Source organism: Rhinoderma darwinii, chromosome 3, assembly GCF_050947455.1.
Source record: "Rhinoderma darwinii isolate aRhiDar2 chromosome 3, aRhiDar2.hap1, whole genome shotgun sequence".
NCBI lineage: Eukaryota > Metazoa > Chordata > Amphibia > Anura > Rhinodermatidae > Rhinoderma > Rhinoderma darwinii.
In genome coordinates, this window is record NC_134689.1 from 245,078,179 (window position 1) to 245,099,736 (window position 21,558).

At 41.8% G+C, this 21,558-nt stretch overlaps 2 protein-coding genes across 3 annotated transcripts in view; one reads left to right on the forward strand and one right to left on the reverse strand.

The window, feature by feature from the left end:
- UBE2Q2 (ubiquitin conjugating enzyme E2 Q2) overlaps positions 1–3,346 on the forward strand; it is a 35,900-nt gene extending 32,554 nt beyond the window's left edge. For both annotated transcript variants that reach the window (XM_075857633.1, XM_075857634.1), the window contains one exon: positions 884–3,346. In XM_075857633.1, the coding sequence (XP_075713748.1) occupies positions 884–915 (32 nt within the window). In that variant the 3' untranslated portion in view covers positions 916–3,346. The remainder of the gene's footprint in view (positions 1–883) is intronic.
- Positions 3,231–21,558, reverse strand: part of NRG4 (neuregulin 4) — a 67,066-nt gene continuing 48,738 nt past the window's right edge. The window contains exon 6 of the mRNA XM_075857635.1: positions 3,231–3,718. The gene's annotated coding sequence lies outside the window, so the exon portion shown is untranslated. The remainder of the gene's footprint in view (positions 3,719–21,558) is intronic.

A 21,558-nucleotide genomic window follows, 5' to 3' on the forward strand; every position in this document is an offset into this window, starting at 1 on the left:
GAGACTAAGTTTTGGGGTTTTATTAATGGTTAGGGATAATCATCAACATTAAAAGAGAAAAATGCTGGAAATAGATCACTCTGTGTGTAATGAATCTATAAAATGGATGAGTGTCTCTTTTTGAATCGAAATACTGAAATTAACTTTTTGATATTCTAATTCATTGAGCAGTACTAGTATATTAGGCCATGCCTCTGGCATATAGAGCCCCCTCCCTATGTAAACCACTTGGATGGCGTGGTAGCTATTGACATCGGTATCGAAGAGGTTTAATGGCTGCAATCTGAGTAAACTGCTATCGGAGCAGCTAAAGCATGTGTACGGCTGTCATCCGACAACAGAGCGCCTGTGCTCTGCTTATTCCAATGCGCCCTGAAAATGTATATGCATCAGGATAAGGCCCCTTAGTGACAGCTGTGAAAAGGTGTATTGGCGATCGCTAAGGGTACCATATATACCATGTACTGGACGACAGAAAAAAGTTATTTTGTGGGGTGGGTTTTAAAAACAAGTGTTTCCTTTTTTTTTTTGTTTTCGTTTTTATAGTGTTCATGCAGATTAGATAGATAATTTTTTTAAGATGTACTACTTTTACAAAAACAATGTTAGTGCCTGATCACATCAGCGCTGGCCTCCGTTCATCTGATCCAGTCAACCTTTCCATCAGAGGAACAGATGAGTGGAAAGCAAAATGGAAGCGCTTTTTTTTTTTTTTTTTTTTCTCAAATCAAGCACCGTTCATGTGTCATTTGGCCCTAAACCATTTTCTTATATGTGCACCTATGCTATACACAATGGGTTCTGTAGTCTATAAAGCATCTTTGACAGTACAATGCTCTGCAGTAACATTTTATTTATGTATTTGGTTTCTCTTACTCTGTAGGCTGGTACACTCCTCCAAAAGAAGATGGGTAACTTGAACCGAACTTGGACCAAGATTTAAACCGTTTTGTTTTTCTATTTCTTTCCAAAACAGATCCAATTTTGCCCTTTTTTTTTTTTTTTTGGTCCTCTGTACAGCATATGTTAGTTTATTAGATAAAGGAACTGTCAGACCTGACCTATATATTAGACCATGTCTTCTTCTCTGGCAATGAGAGCAGCTGCCTCTACTAAAGAGGCCACTCCGAATATTTTAATGTCCTATTTAAATCAGAAGATATAGCTTAGTTACATCATTCCACTTTTATTAGACTGTTGTAAATTGCTTTCACTTTATTCATGTGTTTTTGTTCAATTTATTTTTTCTCCTTTTTTGTTTGCAGAATGTGTTCTGCAAAATAAATTGCTTTGTATAGCTTCATTTAAAGCCAAACAAATGTTTGATACCTTTTGAAACATAAGAATGCCGGTTTAAGAAATTGTTGAGCAGGTGACTCTAGCCCGCTGGCTACAGTCAAATATCGGTGAAAATTGTAGCATTGCCAAATGTGTTGTGGGTAGATTCATTTAAAAGGCCATGAAATAGAAATCTCTGAATGGCTTCGAAAATATCAGCTTGGGAATTTAGATTTTTTTTTTTATTTTTTTTTATTTTTTTTTTACCCCCTCCTTTTGGCTGGGGAAAAACTATTTCACTGCAATGATGAATCTTTCAAAAATTTTAAGGAAAATAATAAGGATTTTTACAATTGTTTGCTTATTCTGTTTTAAAGACATATAAATGTCTGTACTGAAGGTACATTTGCTACAAGTCCATATGATGCAATATAGTTACACTGGTCGTCTGTCATCCTTTTCCAGTCTCTGAAAGGGGCAACAACCCAGTCTAAACCTTAAGCTACACTGTCAGATTGTGATGGCACGGTAACTACTGTAATCGCAGGGGTTCAACCGCCTGCCTCTTTCTAACTTGAATATTCTATGTGCTAAGAAATAAGTTCCCAATTGTAGTGTGATCACAGGTCCCCAATAGACTATTAAGTTCCTACAATGTTCATTTCCATAAATGCACCCAAACTGCCCCTGTAACTTAGGCATCGGCCTGTTTAATCCATTGGTCACTGTTTCAGTACCGTTTTATTTTGGAGTTCTGTTTTTCCCCTCCATTCTTCTGGTACTTTCTTTATTCCCTTGTGACTATTGCGCTATATCGGATTCTGACCCAGAGAAGCATAACCATGTTTGATAAGAGTATTAACCTTTTGTTTTTCTTATGACTTTTTATTCTTAACGGGTTGTTGCAATTCTAACTATTAATGAAAGCGGATTGGCACATAATCAAGAATTTGAATAGGCAAGTGACTCTCCAGTTTTGAGTAATGAGGGTAAGCGTGACCCATTGTGTTTAGGATGACTTACCCCTTCGAGCATAATGAGCTTTATAAACATTGTGAACTGAACTGAAGACTTGAGATCAGCCCACATTTATTGTTTTCTCCTCGCCAAATTTCATTAGTTTGTAAGTAGACATTACTTTTGTTGTATAGTAAGGATTAAAGGTGAGGTTTGCTTGATTTTGTTGCCTTTTTGTGTTTAATGGGGTGAATCTGTGCATTTTGCAGAAGTAAATGGGATTTCATTGGCCTCAAATTGTTCAATAAAATACTTGGTTGCAGGGAAAACACCTTTTTCTATAGTAGTCTCTGACATTTCAAATCTCAAACTGTGAAAGGTAGAATAGAGCCATAAACATTTACTCAAATCTGTATTTTGTTTCTACAGACGTTAGATTCATTTTAACCTGTAGTTCTGGCTACTTGGATTCTGCTGTTCCTGTGCGTGGGGTGTTCCCTTTTCATTACAGATTGACCCCATTAGGCTTACTGCTGTTGTATCTTTGTGTGTTTGTTTACCGCTAACACTTGGTATGCAGAGCAAGTTGGCACAAAGCTTTTGTTCTAGATCTGTCTGAATCTCCCATAACATATATGCAATATTTTGCTCCATTGTATGTTTTGCTAACCTCCCTTTTGGTTTGTAATATTGCAGATACTATTTCTGTGGTACCTTGCAGGATTTGGCTAAAAATCGTCCTCTCCCCAAGTGCTCCATTCTATATTTTTGACTGTACATATGTTTTTATAAGGCCCTCCCATTTAACATCTATTTCGATGAACCTTTAGGCAAGACAAAAACCTGAAAATATTCTAAGTGGTATTGAGTTTTTATAGGGTTTAGAAGGTTGCTGACATGGCATGCTCTTGGATTTTGTTTTATTTTTTCTTTCTTTTCATTGCAGACTTATTTGGCAATGTACAGTAATCTGTAAACTTGCATCAAGTTTATGATTAAACCATTTTAAGATATAACTTGTTGATTCTGAGTTCTCAATTATTTCCCTCTTGCCTCTGTACAGTAGAGAAGCCTGCAGCATACATGAAATAAAATAGAATATGAAACCGCAGATATGTCTGAGTTTTTGCAAATTGTCTTGTGAATATTTGAAAATAAGTGGGGGAGAGGGGAATGTAAAATCCTTTATCCTTGGTGCTGCACACTTCTACTCCGGTCCTCCTACATTTGCCTGCATACTGCCCACTTACACCCATGTAGTTACCGTTGGAGGTGTTGGCTGTTAATATACAATTAAATCTTTTTTATTTTACATTTAGCATGCAAGTCTAATACACTCTAAACGTGTCCATGGAGCTCAATTGTAAGACGGAGGCTGAAAGAGCACCCTTTTTATCACAATCTGACTAGTATACATCAGTATACCACAAAAAAAGGCATGGAACAGTGTGTGATAGACTATGCTATTGCATCCTGCGAAGTCCTGTAATAAAAAAAAAAAAGTATGTTAAATGTATACTTTTTGTTTTTTGTTTTTTTAACATTGGTGGCCTACGAGTGACTGAAGCCACTGTATGGCATCCATCACAGGCATCTGTTAAAACTGATACGTTATGACTTATGAGCTTTTCAGGACTCATCTGTTAAACGTATGCCATTATAGCTTATAAGGTGATTGATGCCCAACAGTGGCATCCTTCATCCATAGTCTATAATGGCATCTCTTCAATGGATACATCATGAAAAGGGTCATGAGTTTGACATATCTTGAACGGACACCATTATAGTCTATGGGTGATGGATTTAACTATTAGGCTGGGTTCACACGACCACATTAACGTCCGTAATGGACGGACGTATTTCGGCCGGAAGTCCCGGACCGAACTCAGTGCAGGGAGCCGGGCTCCTAGCATCATACTTATGTACGACGCTAGGAGTCCCTGCCTCTCTGCAGGACAACTGTCCCGTACTGTAATCATGTTTTCAGTACGGGACTGTAGTTCCACGGAGAGGCAGGGACTCCTAGCATCGTACATAACTATGATGCTAGGAGCCCGGCTCCCTGCACTGTGTTCGGTCCGGGACTTCTGGCCGAAATACGTCCGTCCATTACGGACGTTAATGTGGTCGTGTGAACCCAGCCATAGGGTATGTGCACACGATAACTGCAATTACGTCTGAAATTACGGAGCTGTTTTCAGGAGAAAACAGCTCCTGAATTTCAGACGTAATTGCATGTACTCGCGTTTTGCGGGGCGTCTTTTACGGACGTAATTTAGAGCTGTTCTTCATTGGAGTCATTGAAAAACTGCTCCAATTACGTCCCAAGAAGTGTCCTGCATTTCTTTTGACGAGGCTGTAATTTTATGCGCCCTTTTTTGACACCGACGCGTAAAATGACCGGTCGTCGGCACAGTACATCGTAAAGCCCATTGAAAGTAATGGGCAGATGTTTGCCGACGTATTGGAGCCGGTTTTTCAGACTTAATTTGAGGCGTAAAACTCCTCCATTACGTCTGAAAATAGGTCTTGTGAACCCAGCCTTAGGCATCCGTCACAGCCTACATTTAACGTATGCCTGGAGCATTCTCTGGAGTATGTCAAACGTAGGCAAAAAATTTCCTGCCACACTTGTGATGTGAACATAGCCCGAGTCCAGCTTGCTGACAATTTTTGGGAGACCAGCAATGCTCTTTATAAACTGAAGATGGTGGGCTAAATATAAATTCACATCCTGAAGTACAGCTTGCTGGCATCACTTGCTCCTGTTGACAAATTATATTAGTGCGGCACTCTTGGTCATGGGCTGTTTGTTATTGCTGCTCAAGTACAGTTTTTTGAGGTTTGTTTTTTTTTTTTTTTACAATTTTTGGCATATCTTAGTATGCCTTCATTAAACACTGTATAGTACAGAAGTGGCAATGTTTCTGCCTCTACCAGACCAGCAGTCACATGATGGATCACGGGGTCTCTGTGAATCTCTGCTTGTGACTAGACCGCACCCAGAGTCTGCTAAGACACAGCAGCTTTGCAAAGTCACGACAAGTTTATTGCTCCCTGCAATTAAGACTTTTTGCCTGCCGGTTTACAGGGGGAAACTTGTATGATACATTGTGTAAATGTATGTAAGGTAGTAAAACTAGAAAAAAGGTATACAATTGAAATAAATGGCAGACTTCGGCTTCGTTCACATCTGCGCTAGAGCTCCGTTCCGTTGGAACGGAGCCCTGACGGACACAAACGGAAACCATAGGTTTCCGTTGCCATCACCATTGATTTCAATGGTGACTGATCCGGTGTCAATGGTTTTCGTTTCTCTCTGTTGTGCAAGGGTCCTGTCGTTTTAACAGAATCAATAGCGCAGTCCACTACAGTATTGATTCTATCAAAACCACGGAACCTTTGCCCAACTGAGACAAACTGAAACCATTGGCATCGGATCCGTCACCATTAAAATCAATGGTGATGGAAACTGAAACCTATGGTTTCCGTTTGTGTCTGTCAGGGCTTCGCTCAGACGCAACGTCGGAACAGAGCCCTAGCGCAGATGTGAATGAAGCCTTATAGGCATAAAACAATACGATCAACTATGCCGCACTATGGTATCAACTTTCTCATTCAATTCCTCTTTTAATATCACACTTTGATCCCATCCTGTCCTATATTGAAATCAAACCTGTGGAGAAAAAAAAATGCAAATAATTCTGTGTGCCCAGGAGATCATCCATTGCCCCCTACCTCATTTTTAGATTTTTATTATGATGTGTATTAATGAGACCTGTGAATAACATCTGTGTGCTGCGCATGGAAATCACGTGCAGCACACCCATTGAGAGTCCGTTGCGTGAAACTCACTGCATGTCCTATATTGGTGCGGTGTCACGCACCTACACGCCCATGGAAGTCTATGGGTGCGTGAAAACTGCACACGGATGCACATCTGGCTGCGGTGCATGATTTGCTCATCGATTTGATTGAAAATAAAAGATGTGCTTTGCGAGTGCGTGAATCGCTCATGCCACTTGCAAAGCACACTGATGCATAACGCAACACACGGACCAGATTCAGGTGCGGTTTTCGGGTGTGTGAATCTGGTATTCTCGTGTCCATGAGGCCTTAGGGTAGAAAGGTTAACACAAACTACACTGCTACTAGGCCTCGTTCACACGTCGCAGATTTGGTCAGCATTTTGAAGCCCATATCAGGAGCAGATGCAGAGTAAGGCTCTGTGTACATGAACGTATTTTTGTGGCCAAAAATCTGCGGGTGACTTGCAGGCCCATTCACTTCAATGGGCCCATGCACATGACTGTGGTTACCACGGTCCGTGCATTACCCGGGAGCCTGGACCGTAAAAAGATAGGACATGGCTTATTATGGCTTCAACTTGCAGTCCAGGGTCGTTTGAAAATAATGCACATAGCAATGTGCACGGCCTGTGATTTGCGGGTGACACTCCGCGGCTGCCCGAGCCGCAAGTCATGCCCCGTGCACACCACTGCGGTCATGTGCATGAGGCCTAAGGGTATGGGCACACACCTTTTGTCGAAATCTTTTAATTATATTTTACATGTGTTAAGGATCCAGTCCTGGTTCTGGCTTACACTCCATAGCCTAAACCCCTTTCTCCTACCGGTATATGCCAATGGCTATTGTGGCACATGGGGGGGCCTAATGAAGGCTTGTATGTCTGCCATCATTCTGTTCCTGTTAAGCCCTGCCAGAGGCATAGGGCTGGTAAAAACTGCTATCACTGCAATATTATTTGATTGCTTGTTCAAGTTGACTAGGCCAGTTGTCAGCAACCTTTAGCTGCTGTGACACTACATTTCCCAGCATGCCCTGATGGCCTTTGGTTGTAATAATAAAGCCTTTGGCTGTCAGGGCATGTTGGGAGTTGTAGTTTCGCATCTGCTGGTGTGCTGAAGGTTGCTGTGCCCTGGACTAGGGGGACTAAAATAGAAAAGTAAAGTTGAATAATGTTTTTTGTGATATATTTTAAAATATTATTTTTTTGTACAACAAAGCCGGATGAAGGCAAAAGAGTGCTGTTTTTTGTTATCTCCCCAAAAAAAGTTTAAGTCTTAATGTCGTATGCACCCCAAAAATTCGCTCACACTGCTCCAGCTGCTCAAAAACAAGTTATGGCTGACTACAGCGACACAATTTCTTTTGTAGAAGTAGTACAACATATAAAAACCTAATGTAAATTACCATAAGCTTGGGGCAAAAATGGGCATCAAAGTGGGTAGCCAAGAGTGTGATTGTGAGGGTTAAATGACTTTGGACCACTAAATTCACACTGCTAACAAACAGATAGAGATGTCATGCATCAAACTCAGTTGAATCCAGGCTGGCCCAAACTGGTTCTCTGCATAAAAACTGGCGTCCGAGTAGACCGATGGAAACTTTTTACTGATTTGAATAAGGGTTTTCGTAGGGTTAAATGACTTTGGGCCACTATTTAAAAGGGGTTTTACACAGGACGATTATCGGGCAGACTCGTTCCTGATAATTGTCCTGTGTAAACAGGGCAGCGATCAGCAGATGAACGAGCAAATGCCCATAAATCAAATTCGTCCCGGACAGTACTAGATTTCAGGCACTGCTCCCGGAGGTTTGGCAAATGGCCTAATATGCTCCACTTTGCCGTGTGTGTGTGTGTGTGTATATATATATGTGTATATATATATATATATATATATATATATATATATACATACATACAGTGAAGGAAATAAGTATTTGATCCCTTGCTGATTTTGTAAGTTTGCCCACTGTCAAAGACATGAACAGTCTAGAATTTTTAGGCTGGGTTAATTTTACCAGTGAGAGATAGATTATATTTAAAAAAAAAACATAAAATCACATTGTCAAAATTATATATATTTATTTGCATTGTGCACAGAGAAATAAGTATTTGATCCCTTTGGCAAACAAGACTTAATACTTGGTGGCAAAACCCTTGTTGGCAAGCACAGCAGATCATCTGTAAATAATTAAGATTTCGAGGCTGTCGCTTGGCAACTCGGATCTTCAGCTCCCTCCATAAGTTTTCTATGGGATTTAGGTCTGGAGACTGGCTAGGCCACTCCATGACCTTAATGTGCTTCTTTTTGAGCCACTCCTTTGTTGCCTTGGCTGTATGTTTCGGGTCATTGTCGTGCTGGAAGACCCAGCCATGAGCCATTTTTAATGTCCTGGTGGAGGGAAGGAGGTTGTCACTCAGGATTTGACGGTACATGGCTCCATCCATTCTCCCATTGATGCGGTGAAGTAGTCCTGTGCCCTTGGCAGAGAAACACCCCCAAAACATAATGTTTCCACCTCCATGCTTGACAGTGGGGATGGTGTTCTTTGGGTCATAGGCAGCATTTCTCTTCCTCCAAACATGGCGAGTTGAGTTAATGCCAAAGAGCTCAATTTTAGTCAGACGGGCCTGTACATGTGCCTTCTTGAGCAGGGGGACCTTGCGGGCACTGCAGGATTTTAATCCATTACAGCGTAATGTGTTTCCAATGGTTTTCTTGGTGACTGTGGTCCCAGCTGCCTTGGGATCATTAAAAAGTTCCCCCCGTGTAGTTTTCGGCTGAGCTCTAACCTTCCTCAGGATCAAGGATACCCCACGAGGTGAGATTTTGCATGGAGCCCCAGATCGATGTCGATTGACAGTCATTTTGTATGTCTTCCATTTTCTTACTATTGCACCAACAGTTGTCTCCTTCTCACCCAGCGTCTTACTTATGGTTTTGTAGCCCATTCCAGCCTTGTGCAGGTCTATGATCTTGTCCCTGACATCCTTAGAAAGCTCTTTGGTCTTGCCCATGTTGTAGAGGTTAGAGTCAGACTGATTAATTGAGTCTGTGGACAGGAGTCTTTTATACAGGTGACCATGTAAGACAGCTGTCTTTAATGCAGGCACCAAGTTGATTTGGAGCGTGTAACTGGTCTGGAGGAGGCTGAACTCTTAATGGTTGGTAGGGGATCAAATACTTATTTCTCTGTGCACAATGCAAATAAATATATATAATTTTGACTATGTGATTTTCTTTTTTTTTTTTTTTATATATAATCTATCTCTCACTGGTAAAATTAACCTAGCCTAAAAATTCTAGACTGTTCATGTCTTTGACAGTGGGCAAACTTACAAAATCAGCAAGGGATCAAATACTTATTTCCTTCACTGTAGATAGACACAGCACATTGTTTTCTTCGTAGACCACCTTCCTCGCCGCTGCCGGGTTATGTTAGTTACTTTATTTTCTCTCTAAATCTGACATAACCCAAAATGTATAGAGCAAAATGTTAAACATTTTAAAGAAACAAAACTTATACTACCTCAGATGGATCCCTCCAATACATTCCATCAATCATTCATCCGTCGTTGAAAAAAAAAAACTTATACGTTACAGCCATCCAGTAAAAGAAAGTATATCTTATGTCGGCCGTGGTTAGTCATCCGCATGTGCGGGCTGTGCTCCCATTATAAAGTATGAATAGAAAAATCAAAATTACGGCAGACAGGAAGCGGCTGAGCGCTCACACGAGCACTTCAGCTGCTTCATTCTAGCGATTGGTGGAGGTCTCAGTGCTTGGACCCCCACCAATCAAAACTTCTGACATGTCATTATGACATGTCAGAAGCTTGTAAAACGTTTAGCTACACTTTAGATAAAAAAAATAGTTAAAAGAAAACGCAGAAATACATTTTTTTTTTTTTTTTTTTACAATAAACAAACTTTTTTGGACATATTTGGTATCGCCACGACCGTAACAACCTTTACAACAAACGTATAACATTATTCATGATGATCGGAGTATGGTGTAAAAAAACAAAATAATAAATCTGCAGCGGAACTGCTTTTTTTCTGCATTATCGCCAAAATAAAAATTTATATAAATTAAACGATAATGTATTTGTACCAAAAAATGGTACCTACATAAAGTACAACTCGTCCCGCAAAAAACAGTCTCATACACCTAAGGCTGAGTTCACACGACCTATTTTCAGACGTAAACGAGGCGTATGATGCCTCGTTTTACGTCTGAAAATAGGGCTGCAATACGTCGGCAAACATCTGCCCATTCATTTGAATGGGTTTGCCGACGTACTGTGCAGACGACCTGAAATTTACGCGTTGTCGTTTGACAGCTGTCAAACGACGATGCGTAAATTGACTGCCTCGGCAAAGAAGTGCAGGGCACTTCTTTGCAACGTAATTTGAGCTGTTCTGCATTGAACTCAAAGAAGAGCAGCTCAAGATATACGAGCGTCACAGACGCCTCGTATATTACGAGGAGGAGCATTTACGGCTGAAACGAGGCAGCTGTTTTCTTCTGAAAACAGGCTGTCATTTCAGCCGTAAATGACAGCTAGCGTGTGAACATACCCTAAGTCGTACAAAAAATAAAAAAGTTATGAGCGTCCGGAGGCAAAGAGGGAAATATAAAAAAATTGTTCTGTCCTCAAGACCAAAATTGGCTGTGTCCTTAAGGGGTTAATAAAGACTTAACAAAATCACAAAAAAGTAGGGCTGGACCCATCTGTACATATTTAGCAACTGGCAGAGCTTTGCTGTGCTTGTACGTATCCTGCTGACTACAAGCAGCTAAGGTACGTACGCCTCCACTCTGTGTAAAAACACTAGAATATCTGTACACTGAGTGCCTGGAGAATTTTTCAAATCATCTATGAAGGGCCAGCTGAATTAGGCGCTGGGAAAAGTTCCAAACAGAATTTGGGACGGAAGCTGCAAAAAAGGTGAATAAAACTGATTACGTTATGCTTTCATTTTACAGGTACATGTTAATTTAAAAATAAAAAAAATGTTGTATAAGTTCAGTGGCCCAACTTACTTGGTCAACTCAGTAAAAAGTGTCCATCTGCCCACTTTGATGCCAGCGTTTATGCCCAGAACGGAGGCGGGCATAGACTGCAGAGGGCCACTGCAAAGAATGTGCCTGTGCTCCCCATAACCTAACCACGCCCATATAAAACTATACAAATCTATATTGTGCATTTTATTACTAGTTTAGAACACAAGTAACAAACATAAATAATTTCCATATTTAACAACTGCGTATAACACAAAACACTCATGTAACCAGTGGCGTAACTACCGCGGTAGCAGCCGTATGGGGCCCATGCCGCTAGCTGACACGCCCCCCCCCCCCCATATTCCCAGTGGCGCCGCTAGCAGCCATTATGGCTGCTACAGCGTTAGCGACGCTACTATGGGGCCCACGCCACTGAGCCTCTAACATGTATGGGCTGGATGACACGGGCCCTCTCAAGCCCAGGGGCGTCGCTAGCACCGGAGGGGGCCCCGGTGCTAGCAACAGCCATCCCCTCTTGCAGTAATTGTCCCTGCATCTATAGCACGCAGGTACAAATACATGCATAAGCGCTGGATAGCCGAGCACATTCTGTGCCCGACCATTCAGCACCTTACAATGACGCTGATTGGCGGGGCAAAATGACTTGCCCTGCCGATCAGAGTCCTTTCAACTAAATTAGCGGCATGATGACGTAATCGCGCCGCTTCCGTGCTTGAAAGGCGAAAACTGATGGGGCAAGTCGCCCTGCCAATTAGCGTCCTTCAGCTCCAGAAGATCTGCTCAAAAGAGAGCAGATCTGCATTGCCACCGGACAGCGCGGAAACGGGATCGGGATCAGGGTATGTCATTTTTTATTTTTCTCTACTAAAACTGAATGGCGTTATCTACAGTGGGGTCGTCTATATTTGGGCCACTATATACAGGGGATCTATATGTGGGCCACTATATACAGGGGATCTATATGTGGGCCACTATCTACAGGGGGGTCTATAAGTGGGCTATATGTGGGACACTATATACAGGGGGAGCTATATGTGTGGTACTATCTACAGACAAAGTGTATGGTACTATTATAATCAGGGACACAGTGTATGGCGCTATTCTAGTTAGTGGTGCAGTGTATGGTGCTTTATTATATTTAGAGATGTTGAGAATTTTAACTTCGTTTATAGGTGCAGAAGTTTTTTAAAAGCGAGAAGCTGAAGACATCTGAGCGGAAAACTGCAGGAATGGGTCGTGGCCGGGAGAAATCCATCATAGAGGTCTGGACCCGAGGGAGAAGAAAAGAACTAGAATCTGAGACGTCACCAATGAGTTACTTAACCCCTTAATGACCGGGCATGTTTGTACCTTAATGACAAAGCCAGATTTGTCAAATCTGGTATGTCTGACTTTATCAGAGAATAACTCTGAAAGTTTTGAATATCCAAGTAATTCTGACATTGTTTCTTCGTCACATGTTGTACTTTATTTTAGTGGTAAAAGTAGACTGATACAATTTGCGGAAATTAATTAAAAAAAATGTCCCTATTTTTAACTGCAATATGTCACATATGTACACACATACCGTACAATTTTTTTAATTAAATATATATTTCCATCTCTTTACTTGGCAGCACTTTTGAAAAAATAAAATAAATTTTCAGCAATTTAGAGGACTTACAAATTGAATAATAATTTTATAAATTTTGAAGTACATTTTGTTTTCCTGCACCAAGCCAGGTTTTCAGAGGCTCATAGGTCTCAGAGTGATGGAAACCCCCACAAATGACCCCATTTAGAAAACTAGACCCCTTAAGGTATTTACCTAGGGGTATAGTAAGTATTTTGACCCCACAGTTTTTTGTTAAATTTAATACATAGCAGGTGAAAAAAAAAAATGTCACTTTTTTTCATAAAAGTATCAGTTTGAAGACCAATTTCTTTGTAAAGCGACCATGAGAATGAAGAAACACACCCCAAAATCTATCACCCTGTTTCTCCTGTTTTCAAAAATACCCACATTTTGCTTGAAAATGTTTTAGGCCCCACTGTACATTTGGAGAGGCTTTGAGCTGCCAGAACGATAGAAACTCCCCATAAACTACCCCATTTAGAAAACTAGACCCCATAAGGTATTTATTTAGGGGTATAGTAAGTATTTTGACCCCAAAGTTTTTTGCTAAATTTAATGCATAACAGGTGAAAAAAAAAATTATTTCATTTTTTTCAGAAAAGTATTTGTTTGAAGACCGATTTCTTTGTAAAGCGAACATAAAAATGAAGAAACACACCCCAAAATCTATCACCCTCTTTCTCCTGTTTTCAAAAATACCCACATTGTGGCCCTAATGCGTTGTTTGGACACACGGCAGGGCCCCAAAGGAAGGGAGCACCCGGAGGCTTTCAGGACTCATATTTTGCTTGATACTGTTTTAGGCCCCACTGTACAGTTGGAGAAGCTTTGAGCTGCCAGAACGATAGAAACTCCCCATAAACGACCCCATTTCGAAAACTAGACCCCTTAAGGTATTTATCTAGGGGTATAGTTAGCACACAGGTTTTTCGCTAAATATATTGGAATTAGTGTGTAAAAATTAAAATGTACTTTTTTTTCTGAAACAACATAGAAATTTTTATTATTTACAAGGAATAACGAAGAAAATGCACCCCAACATTTGTAAAGCAATGTCTCCCGATTACGACAATACCCCATATGTGGTAATAAACTGCTGTTTGGACCCACAGCAGGGCTCAGAAGGGAACCAGCGCCATTTGGATTTATGATTTTGCTGGAATGGTTTTCGGTGCCATGTCGCATTTGCAATGCACTGGAGGGACCAAAACAGTGGAAACCCACCAAAAGTGACCCCATTTTTCTAGGGGTATAGTGAGCATTTACACCCCACGGGTCTTTTGCAGAGTTTATTAGAATTAGGGCGCGAAAATTAATATCAACATTTTTTCCACTAAAATGTTGAATTTTCTCATTTTCACAAGGGATAAAGGAGGAAAAAAACAACCATTTTTTATAAAGCAATTTCTCCCGAGTACGGAAATACCCCACATTAGAAATGAATTAACCCTTTCAGGACTGATCCATTGTTTGCTTTCATGTTTTAGATTTTCACTCCCCGCTTTCCAAGAGCCATAACTTTTTTATTTTTCCATCAATAGAGCGGTGTGAGGGCTTATTTCTTGCGCGAGGAGCTGCAGTTTTTATTGGTACCATTTTTTGGTACATAAAAAGTGATTCAAAAGTTGTATTACATTTTTTTTTTAGAGCGAAGGTGACAAAAAAAAAAACAGCGATTTTGACGGTTTCAATTATTACATTTTTGTAAGGTGTGCACTGTGCAAATTAAATAATGGTATATTGTAATAGTTCGGACTTTTACAGACGTAGCGATACCAATTTTGTTCATTTTTTTTACTTTACTTTAGAAGAAAAATGCGAAAAGGTGTGGGTTTTTTTTAACTTAAAAAAAAAAAAAAATTCTCACTACTAATAACTATAATTCTTCTACACATTTTATTAATCAATCCCCTTAGGGGACTTGATCCAGCGATCATTGGATCACTGGTACAATATACTGCAATACTAATGTATTGCAGTATATTGTTATTCTTACAGGCTTCTGTAACAGAGCGATCGCTGTACCTCTCCGTTAGTCCCGGGTGTCAGCTGTAATACACAGCCGACACCCGCAGCGTATGGAGCGGGCTCAGCACGTGAGCCCGCTCCAGACATCAACCGCCGCACCATGACGGGTAATTAAGTAATAGTGCGCAAAGGGGTTAATGCACAGCGGATGGTTCAAAGTGAAAATTGCAATTTTCCACTGATACGCCATTTTAGTGCATAATATGTTGTGCCCAGTTTGTGCCACAGAAGACAAATACTTCATAAAACGTTAAGCGGGTTCTCTCGGGTATGCCGACGCCATATATGTGTGGGCGCAAACTGCCGCTTGGGCACACTGTAGGGATCAAAAGGGAGGGACGCCATTTTGCTTTTGGAGCGCAGATTTTGCTTGGCAGTAGTTTTGTTTGGAGTTTTGCTGGTATTTCAGTTTATAATTTGGGGGTATGTGTAATCTGTGCGGAGTACATCAGGGCATAATAAGAGGGTATAATAATGGGGTAAATAAATAATAATTCATAGATGTGTGGCCAGCGTCGCACTGATAAATGGCGCCCGATCTTATCCACTTTTGGACACTCTGCACATTTTGCATCGCCATATTCTGAGAGCCAGAACTTTTTTATTTTTTCACCACCGGAGCCGTGTGAGGGCTTATTTGTTGCGGGACAATCTGTCATTTTCATTGGTACCATTTTGGGGTACGTGCGATTTTTTTTTTGATCGTTTTTTATTCAATTTTTTTGCAATCCTGAGCAAAAAAACAGGAATTCTGACACCGTTTTTTAGGTTTTCTTTTTACGGCGCTCACCGTACGCTATAAGTGACATTTTTACTTTATTCTGCATGTTTGTACGATTACGGCGATACCAGATGTATATAGATTTGGTCCTTTTTTTAGCGTTTGCACAATAAAATGACTTATTTATAAAAAAAAAAACATTTCTGTGTCACCATATTCTGAGACATCATTTTTTTATTTTTTAGTCAAAAAAGCTGTGTAAGGGCTTGTTTTTTGCGGGACGGATAGAAGTTTTTATTGGTACTATTTTTGGGTACATGCGACTTTTTGATCACTTTTTATTCTTTATTTAGGGAGCGGTGGTGACCAAAAAATTGTGATTCTGTCGTAGTTTTTTATTGATTTTTTTTGGGGTGTTTATCGTGCGGAAAAATAAAATTTCAGTTTTATAGTTGGGGTCGTTACGAACGCGGTGATACAAAATATGTGTACTTTTTTAACGTGTTCATTTTTTTTCTATAATAAAAGTCTTATTATAGGAAAAAAAAGCAGTTCATGTTTATATCACTTATAACTTTTATTTTTACACTTTTTTTAAAACATTTTTATTACTTTTTTTTACTTTTTTCACTTGTCCCACTAGGGGACACTTAGTTTTGCAGCTTTGATCGCTGCTAGAGTACATTACACTACACACGTAGTGTAATGTACTCCTAACTGTCATTGTGACGTAACTGTCACTCTGACAGGAAGCCGAGGAGGACCGGCCGGATGCTGCTCCTCCGAGGCTTCCGTACATGGCAACCCGGAGGTCATTGTCTGACCTCCGATTGCCACGACAAGCATCGGTAGCCCCCACGATCACTTCGTGGGGGCTGCCGATGTGCTTCAAACCATTTAAATGCGGCGACGGCAATCCGTCGCCGCACTTAAGGGGTTAATTGCCGAAAGCAGCGGCGATGGTCCGCTGTCCGGCGAGACTGATGTCACAGCTGTCTAGGACAGCTGTCAGAGCGCGCCTGTCACTCTGTGTTTACACAGAGTGACAGTTTTAAATACTGACGAAAATGAACGTCCTGGTGCGGGAACTAGCAGCCGACCATGACGTTCATTTTCGTCCTTGGTCGTGAAAGGGTTAATGTCACTTAATATAAATGTTTACTCTGCCTCTAATCAGTACTGTAGTCACTGTATGATCTGCAGCGGTATGATGGGTGGTATGATTTTTTTGTGTGAAACAGCATCTCCCAGCATATCCTTAATACCGTTCGGACCATGCTGGGAGCTGTAGTTTTATGCCGTACAAACCTTTACGGCAGGGGTTGCACTAAATTGAGCTGTATTTGTTCTGGTGTTGTATTTATGTACTGATCTTTCTTCTAATGCTGTATGGAAGTACTGAGCTTTGTTCTGGTGCTGTATATATGTACTAAGGTTGGTTCTAGTGTATATATGTTCTGAGCTTTGTTCTGGTGATGTATTTATGTACTGAGCTTGGTTTTGGTGCTGTATTTATGTACTGAGCTTGGTTCTGGTGCTGTATTTATGTACTGAGCTTTGGTCTGGTGCTGTATTTATGTACTGAGCTTTGTTCTGGTGCTGTATTTTTTGTACTGATCTTTCTTCTAGTATTGTATATATGTACTGAGCTTGGTTCTGGTGCTGTATTTATGTACTGAGGTTTGTTCTGGTGCTGCATATATGTATGAGCTTGGTTCTGGTGCTGTACAGTATATATGTATGAGCTTGGTTCTAGTGCTGTATTTATGTACTGAGATTGGTTCTGGTGTATATTTATAATAACAAACTTGCAGGGCAGATGGAATTATTCTCAATTCATTGTATATTTCATGGGAACCTGTCAGGTAGTTTTAACCCCTTGAACCGCCGCCATGCGGTAATACATGACCTGACAATATTTCCAAATGTATGGTTTTTTTCAGATGCAGCAAAATCTTTAAAATCCACTTTTAAAACGACGCACACTATATGCTAATTACTCATTAAAAGGTCATGGGGTGGTGCCGCTATCCTGAAGAGTCACATAGTCCTGCCTCCAAACACACCTTTCCATCTTTGATTGGCTGTGTGGCACTATACACAAGGGAGGGCTGTGTGGCAATATACACAAGGGGGGGGGGGCTGTGTGGCACTATACACAAGGGGGAGCTGTGTGGCACTATACAAGGGGCTGTGTGGCACTATCTACTACGGGGGCTGGATGACACTATTTACAAGGGGGAGGGCTGTGGCGCAATCTACAGGGGTCTGTCTGGCACTCTCTACTAAGGGGGGCTGTGTGGCACGAAGTATAAGGGAGGGGGGCTGTGTGGCACTATATACAGTGGGAGCTGTATAGCGCTATATACAGGGGGAGCTGTATGGCACTATCTACAAGGGGGAGGTGGGGGGCGCTATCTACAAGTGGGGTGTGACACTGTCTATAGGCGGGGCTGTAAAGCACTGTCTGCAGGGGGGCTGTATCACACATTCTGCAAGGGCCGCTATCTATAAGCGGGGCTGCTTGTGGCACCTGGGGGTCCTCAGTCAAGAGTTTGCTATGGGGCCCAGTCTTTCCTAGTTACGCCCCTGCATGTAACTAACTCATAATGACTTTATCTTGCCCATTGCACTGTCACTTATCAAGCAGGACTAACTAGTGATACTTCACCTATAGGAATGGAATAGTGCTGAACTAAAGAAGTGATAAGAGAAAAGTTACATTTAAATAAACACTTGCATCAATAACATATGTGAAGGAAGGGAGCCCAATCTGTGAGTTGCCGAAAGTGCACAGGGAGGGAACACAGCCCCCTCCATCTGCCGCATGGCTGTGCCGATCTATGTGCACAGCGTTTAGGGCAGCTGAACAGGGCCCCCAACCCCTCCGGGCCGTTGTGAAAAATAATTGGCTGCCCCAGTGTTATGTCCGCCCCTGGCCCAGAACTTTTGGGCTAGCCTGGACTTGACTGAATTTGATGTTGGGACATCCCTGTCTGTTGGCAGTGTGAGATCATTGTCCCAAAGTCATTTAACCCTTTGTACGCACCAATAACTTATTTAAATCAGTAATCTGTGTTTATTTGGCCACTTCGATGCCAGCTTTTATGCTCAGAGACACTTTGATCCAGCCTGGACTCACCTAAATTTAATGCGGGACATCTCTATCTGTGTGTTGGCAGTGTTAAATTAGTGGCCCAAAAACTTTTAACCCTTTGAAAACACCAGTTACTTATTCAAATCAGTAGAAAGTGTCCATCTGCCCACTTTGATGCCAGCTTTTATGCCCAGATCCACTTTGGGCCAGCCTGAATTAAACTGAATTTGATTTGGGGCATACAAATCTGTGTGTTGGCAATGTTAGCTTAGTGGCCCAAAGACTTTTAACCCTTTGAAAACACTATTTACTTATTTAAATTAGTATAAAGTGACAATTTGCCCACTTTAATGCCAACTTTTGTGCACAGAACCATTTTGGGCCACTTTGGACTCAACTGAAATTGTGGAAAATCTCTATTTGTGTTGGCAGTGTTAATTTAGTGGGCGAAAATAATTTTTACCCTTCAAATCAGTTAGTTATTCAAATTAATTAAAAGTGGCCATCTGCCCACTTTGATGCCAGCTTTTATGACTAGAACTACTTTAATCCAGCCTGGACTCAACTAAATTTTTATGCGGGACATCTCTATCAGTGTGTTGGCAGTGTGAAATGAGTAGCCCAAAGTCATTTAACCCTTCAAAAACATCAGTTACTTATTCAAATCAGTAAAAGGTGTCCATCTGCCCACTGTGATGCCAGCTTTTATGCCCAGAACCACTTTGGGCCTGGACTTGAATTCATTTTATGCGGGACATCTCTATCTGTGTGTTGCCGGTGTTAGGATAGTGACCAAAAGTCATTTTTACCTTTTGTATGAACCAGTAACTTATTTAAATCCGTAATAACAGTTTATCTGGCCACTTCGATGCCAGCTTTTATCCCCAGAACCACTTTAAGCCAGCCTGGACTCGACTGTATTTTATGCGGGACATCTCTATCAGTGTCTTGGCAGTGTTAAAGGGTAACTAAACGTTCAACAAACTTCTGAAATGTCATAATGATATGTCAGAAGTTTTGATTGGTGGGGGTCCGAGCACTGAGACCCCCAAGAATCGCTAAAACAAAGTGGCAGAAGTGCTCGTGTGAGCGCCGAGCCACTCTGTTTCTGTTCGGCTTGTTCCGGAAATCAATGTAGCGGTGTACGGACTCTATAGAAGATCTATGAGCCCATACTCCGCTACATCGGCTTTCCGGAAAAAGCCGAACAGAAACAAATCGACTCAGCGCTCACACGAGCACTTCTGCCACTTTGTTTTATCGATTGGTGAGGGTCTCAGTGCTTTGACCCCCACCAATCAAAACTTCTGACATGTCACTATGACATTTCAGAAGTTTGTTGAACGTTTAGTTACCCTTTAAATTAGTGGACCAAAGTAATTTGAGGCTGGACTCACACGAGCATGTTCGGTCCGTATGGGACGGAACGTATTTCGGCCGCAAGTCCCGGACCAAACACTGCAGGGAGCCGGGCTCCTAGCATCATAGTTATGTACGACGCTAGGAGTCCCTGCCTCGCTGCGGGACAACTGTCCCGTACTGTAATCATGTTTTCAGTATGGGACAGTAGTTCCACGGAGAGGCAGAGACTCCTAGCGTCGTACATAACTATGATGCTAGGAGCCCGGCTCCCTGCAGTGTTTGGTCCGGGACTTGCGGCCGAAATACGTTCCGTCCTTTACAGACCGAACATGCTCGTGTGAATCCAGCCTAACCCTTCAAAAACACAAGTTACTTATTCAAATAATTAAAAAGGGTCCATCTGCCTGCTTTGATGCCAGCTTTTATGCCCAGAACCACTTTGGACTAGCCTGGACTTGAAAGATTTTGATGCGGGACATTTCTATCTGTCAGTTGGTAGTGTGGGATCAGTGGTTCAAAGTTTTTTTTATAACCCTTTTTACACACTAGTTACCGGTTTAAATCTGTAACCAATGTTTGTCTGGCCACTTTGATGCCAGCTGTTATGCCTAGAGCCAATTTGATCCAGCCTGAACTCGACTGAATTTGATGTGGGACATCTGTGTCCTGGAGGTGTTAAATTTGTGGCCCAACGTCTTTTAACCCTTTGAAAACACCAGTTACTTAATCACTAGAAGGGGCCATCTGCCCACTTTGATTCCTACTTTTTATGCCCTAACCACTTTGGGCCAGCCTGGATTGAATTTAATTTGCTGCAGGGAATCCCTATCTGTGTGTTGGCAGTGTTAGATTAAGGCCTCATTTACACGAGCGTATTATACGCGCGTGCTTTTCACGCGTGTCGTACGCGCCTATAATAGTCTATGGGGCTGCTTAGACGATGCGTGAATTTTGCGCTGCGTGAGTGCGTTGCGTAAAACTCACGACATGTTCTATATTCTTGCGTTTTTCACGCAACACGCACCCATTGACTTCAATGGGTGCGTGAAAACAACGCATGCCACACGGACGGTCCTGCGTTGCATGCGCGAAAATCACGCAAGAGCTGTCAAAAGGATGAATGTAAACAGAAAAGCACCACGTTCTTTTCTGGTTACAAACATCCAAACGGAGTGTCAAATTAGAGATGAGCGCACCGAACTTCACCGGGTTCGGCCGAACTCGTTTTGACCGAACCCGGCAAAAAATGTTCAGGGTACGCGACGTCAGGAGACAGTCACTGCCCACGGTGCTGAAAGAGTTAAACTGGTTCAGCACCATGGACAGTGACTTTCGATCACAATATACATATACGTGTAAAAAAAAACAGAAGTTCGCACTTACCGATAAGTCCCGGCTCCTTCCTCCAGTCCGACCTCCCGGGATGACAATTCAGGCCAAGTGACAGCTGCAGCCAATCACAGGCCAAGCACAGGCTGCAGCCAATCACAGGCTGCAGCGGTCTCATGGCCTGCCGCGTCATCCTGGGAGGTGGGGCCGGATGACAAGAGAGGGACGCGTCACCAAGGCAACGGCCGGGAGACCGGACTGGAGGAAGCAGGCAGTTCATGGTAAGTTTGAACGTCTTTTTTTATTCACAGGTTGGTGTATATTGTGATCGGC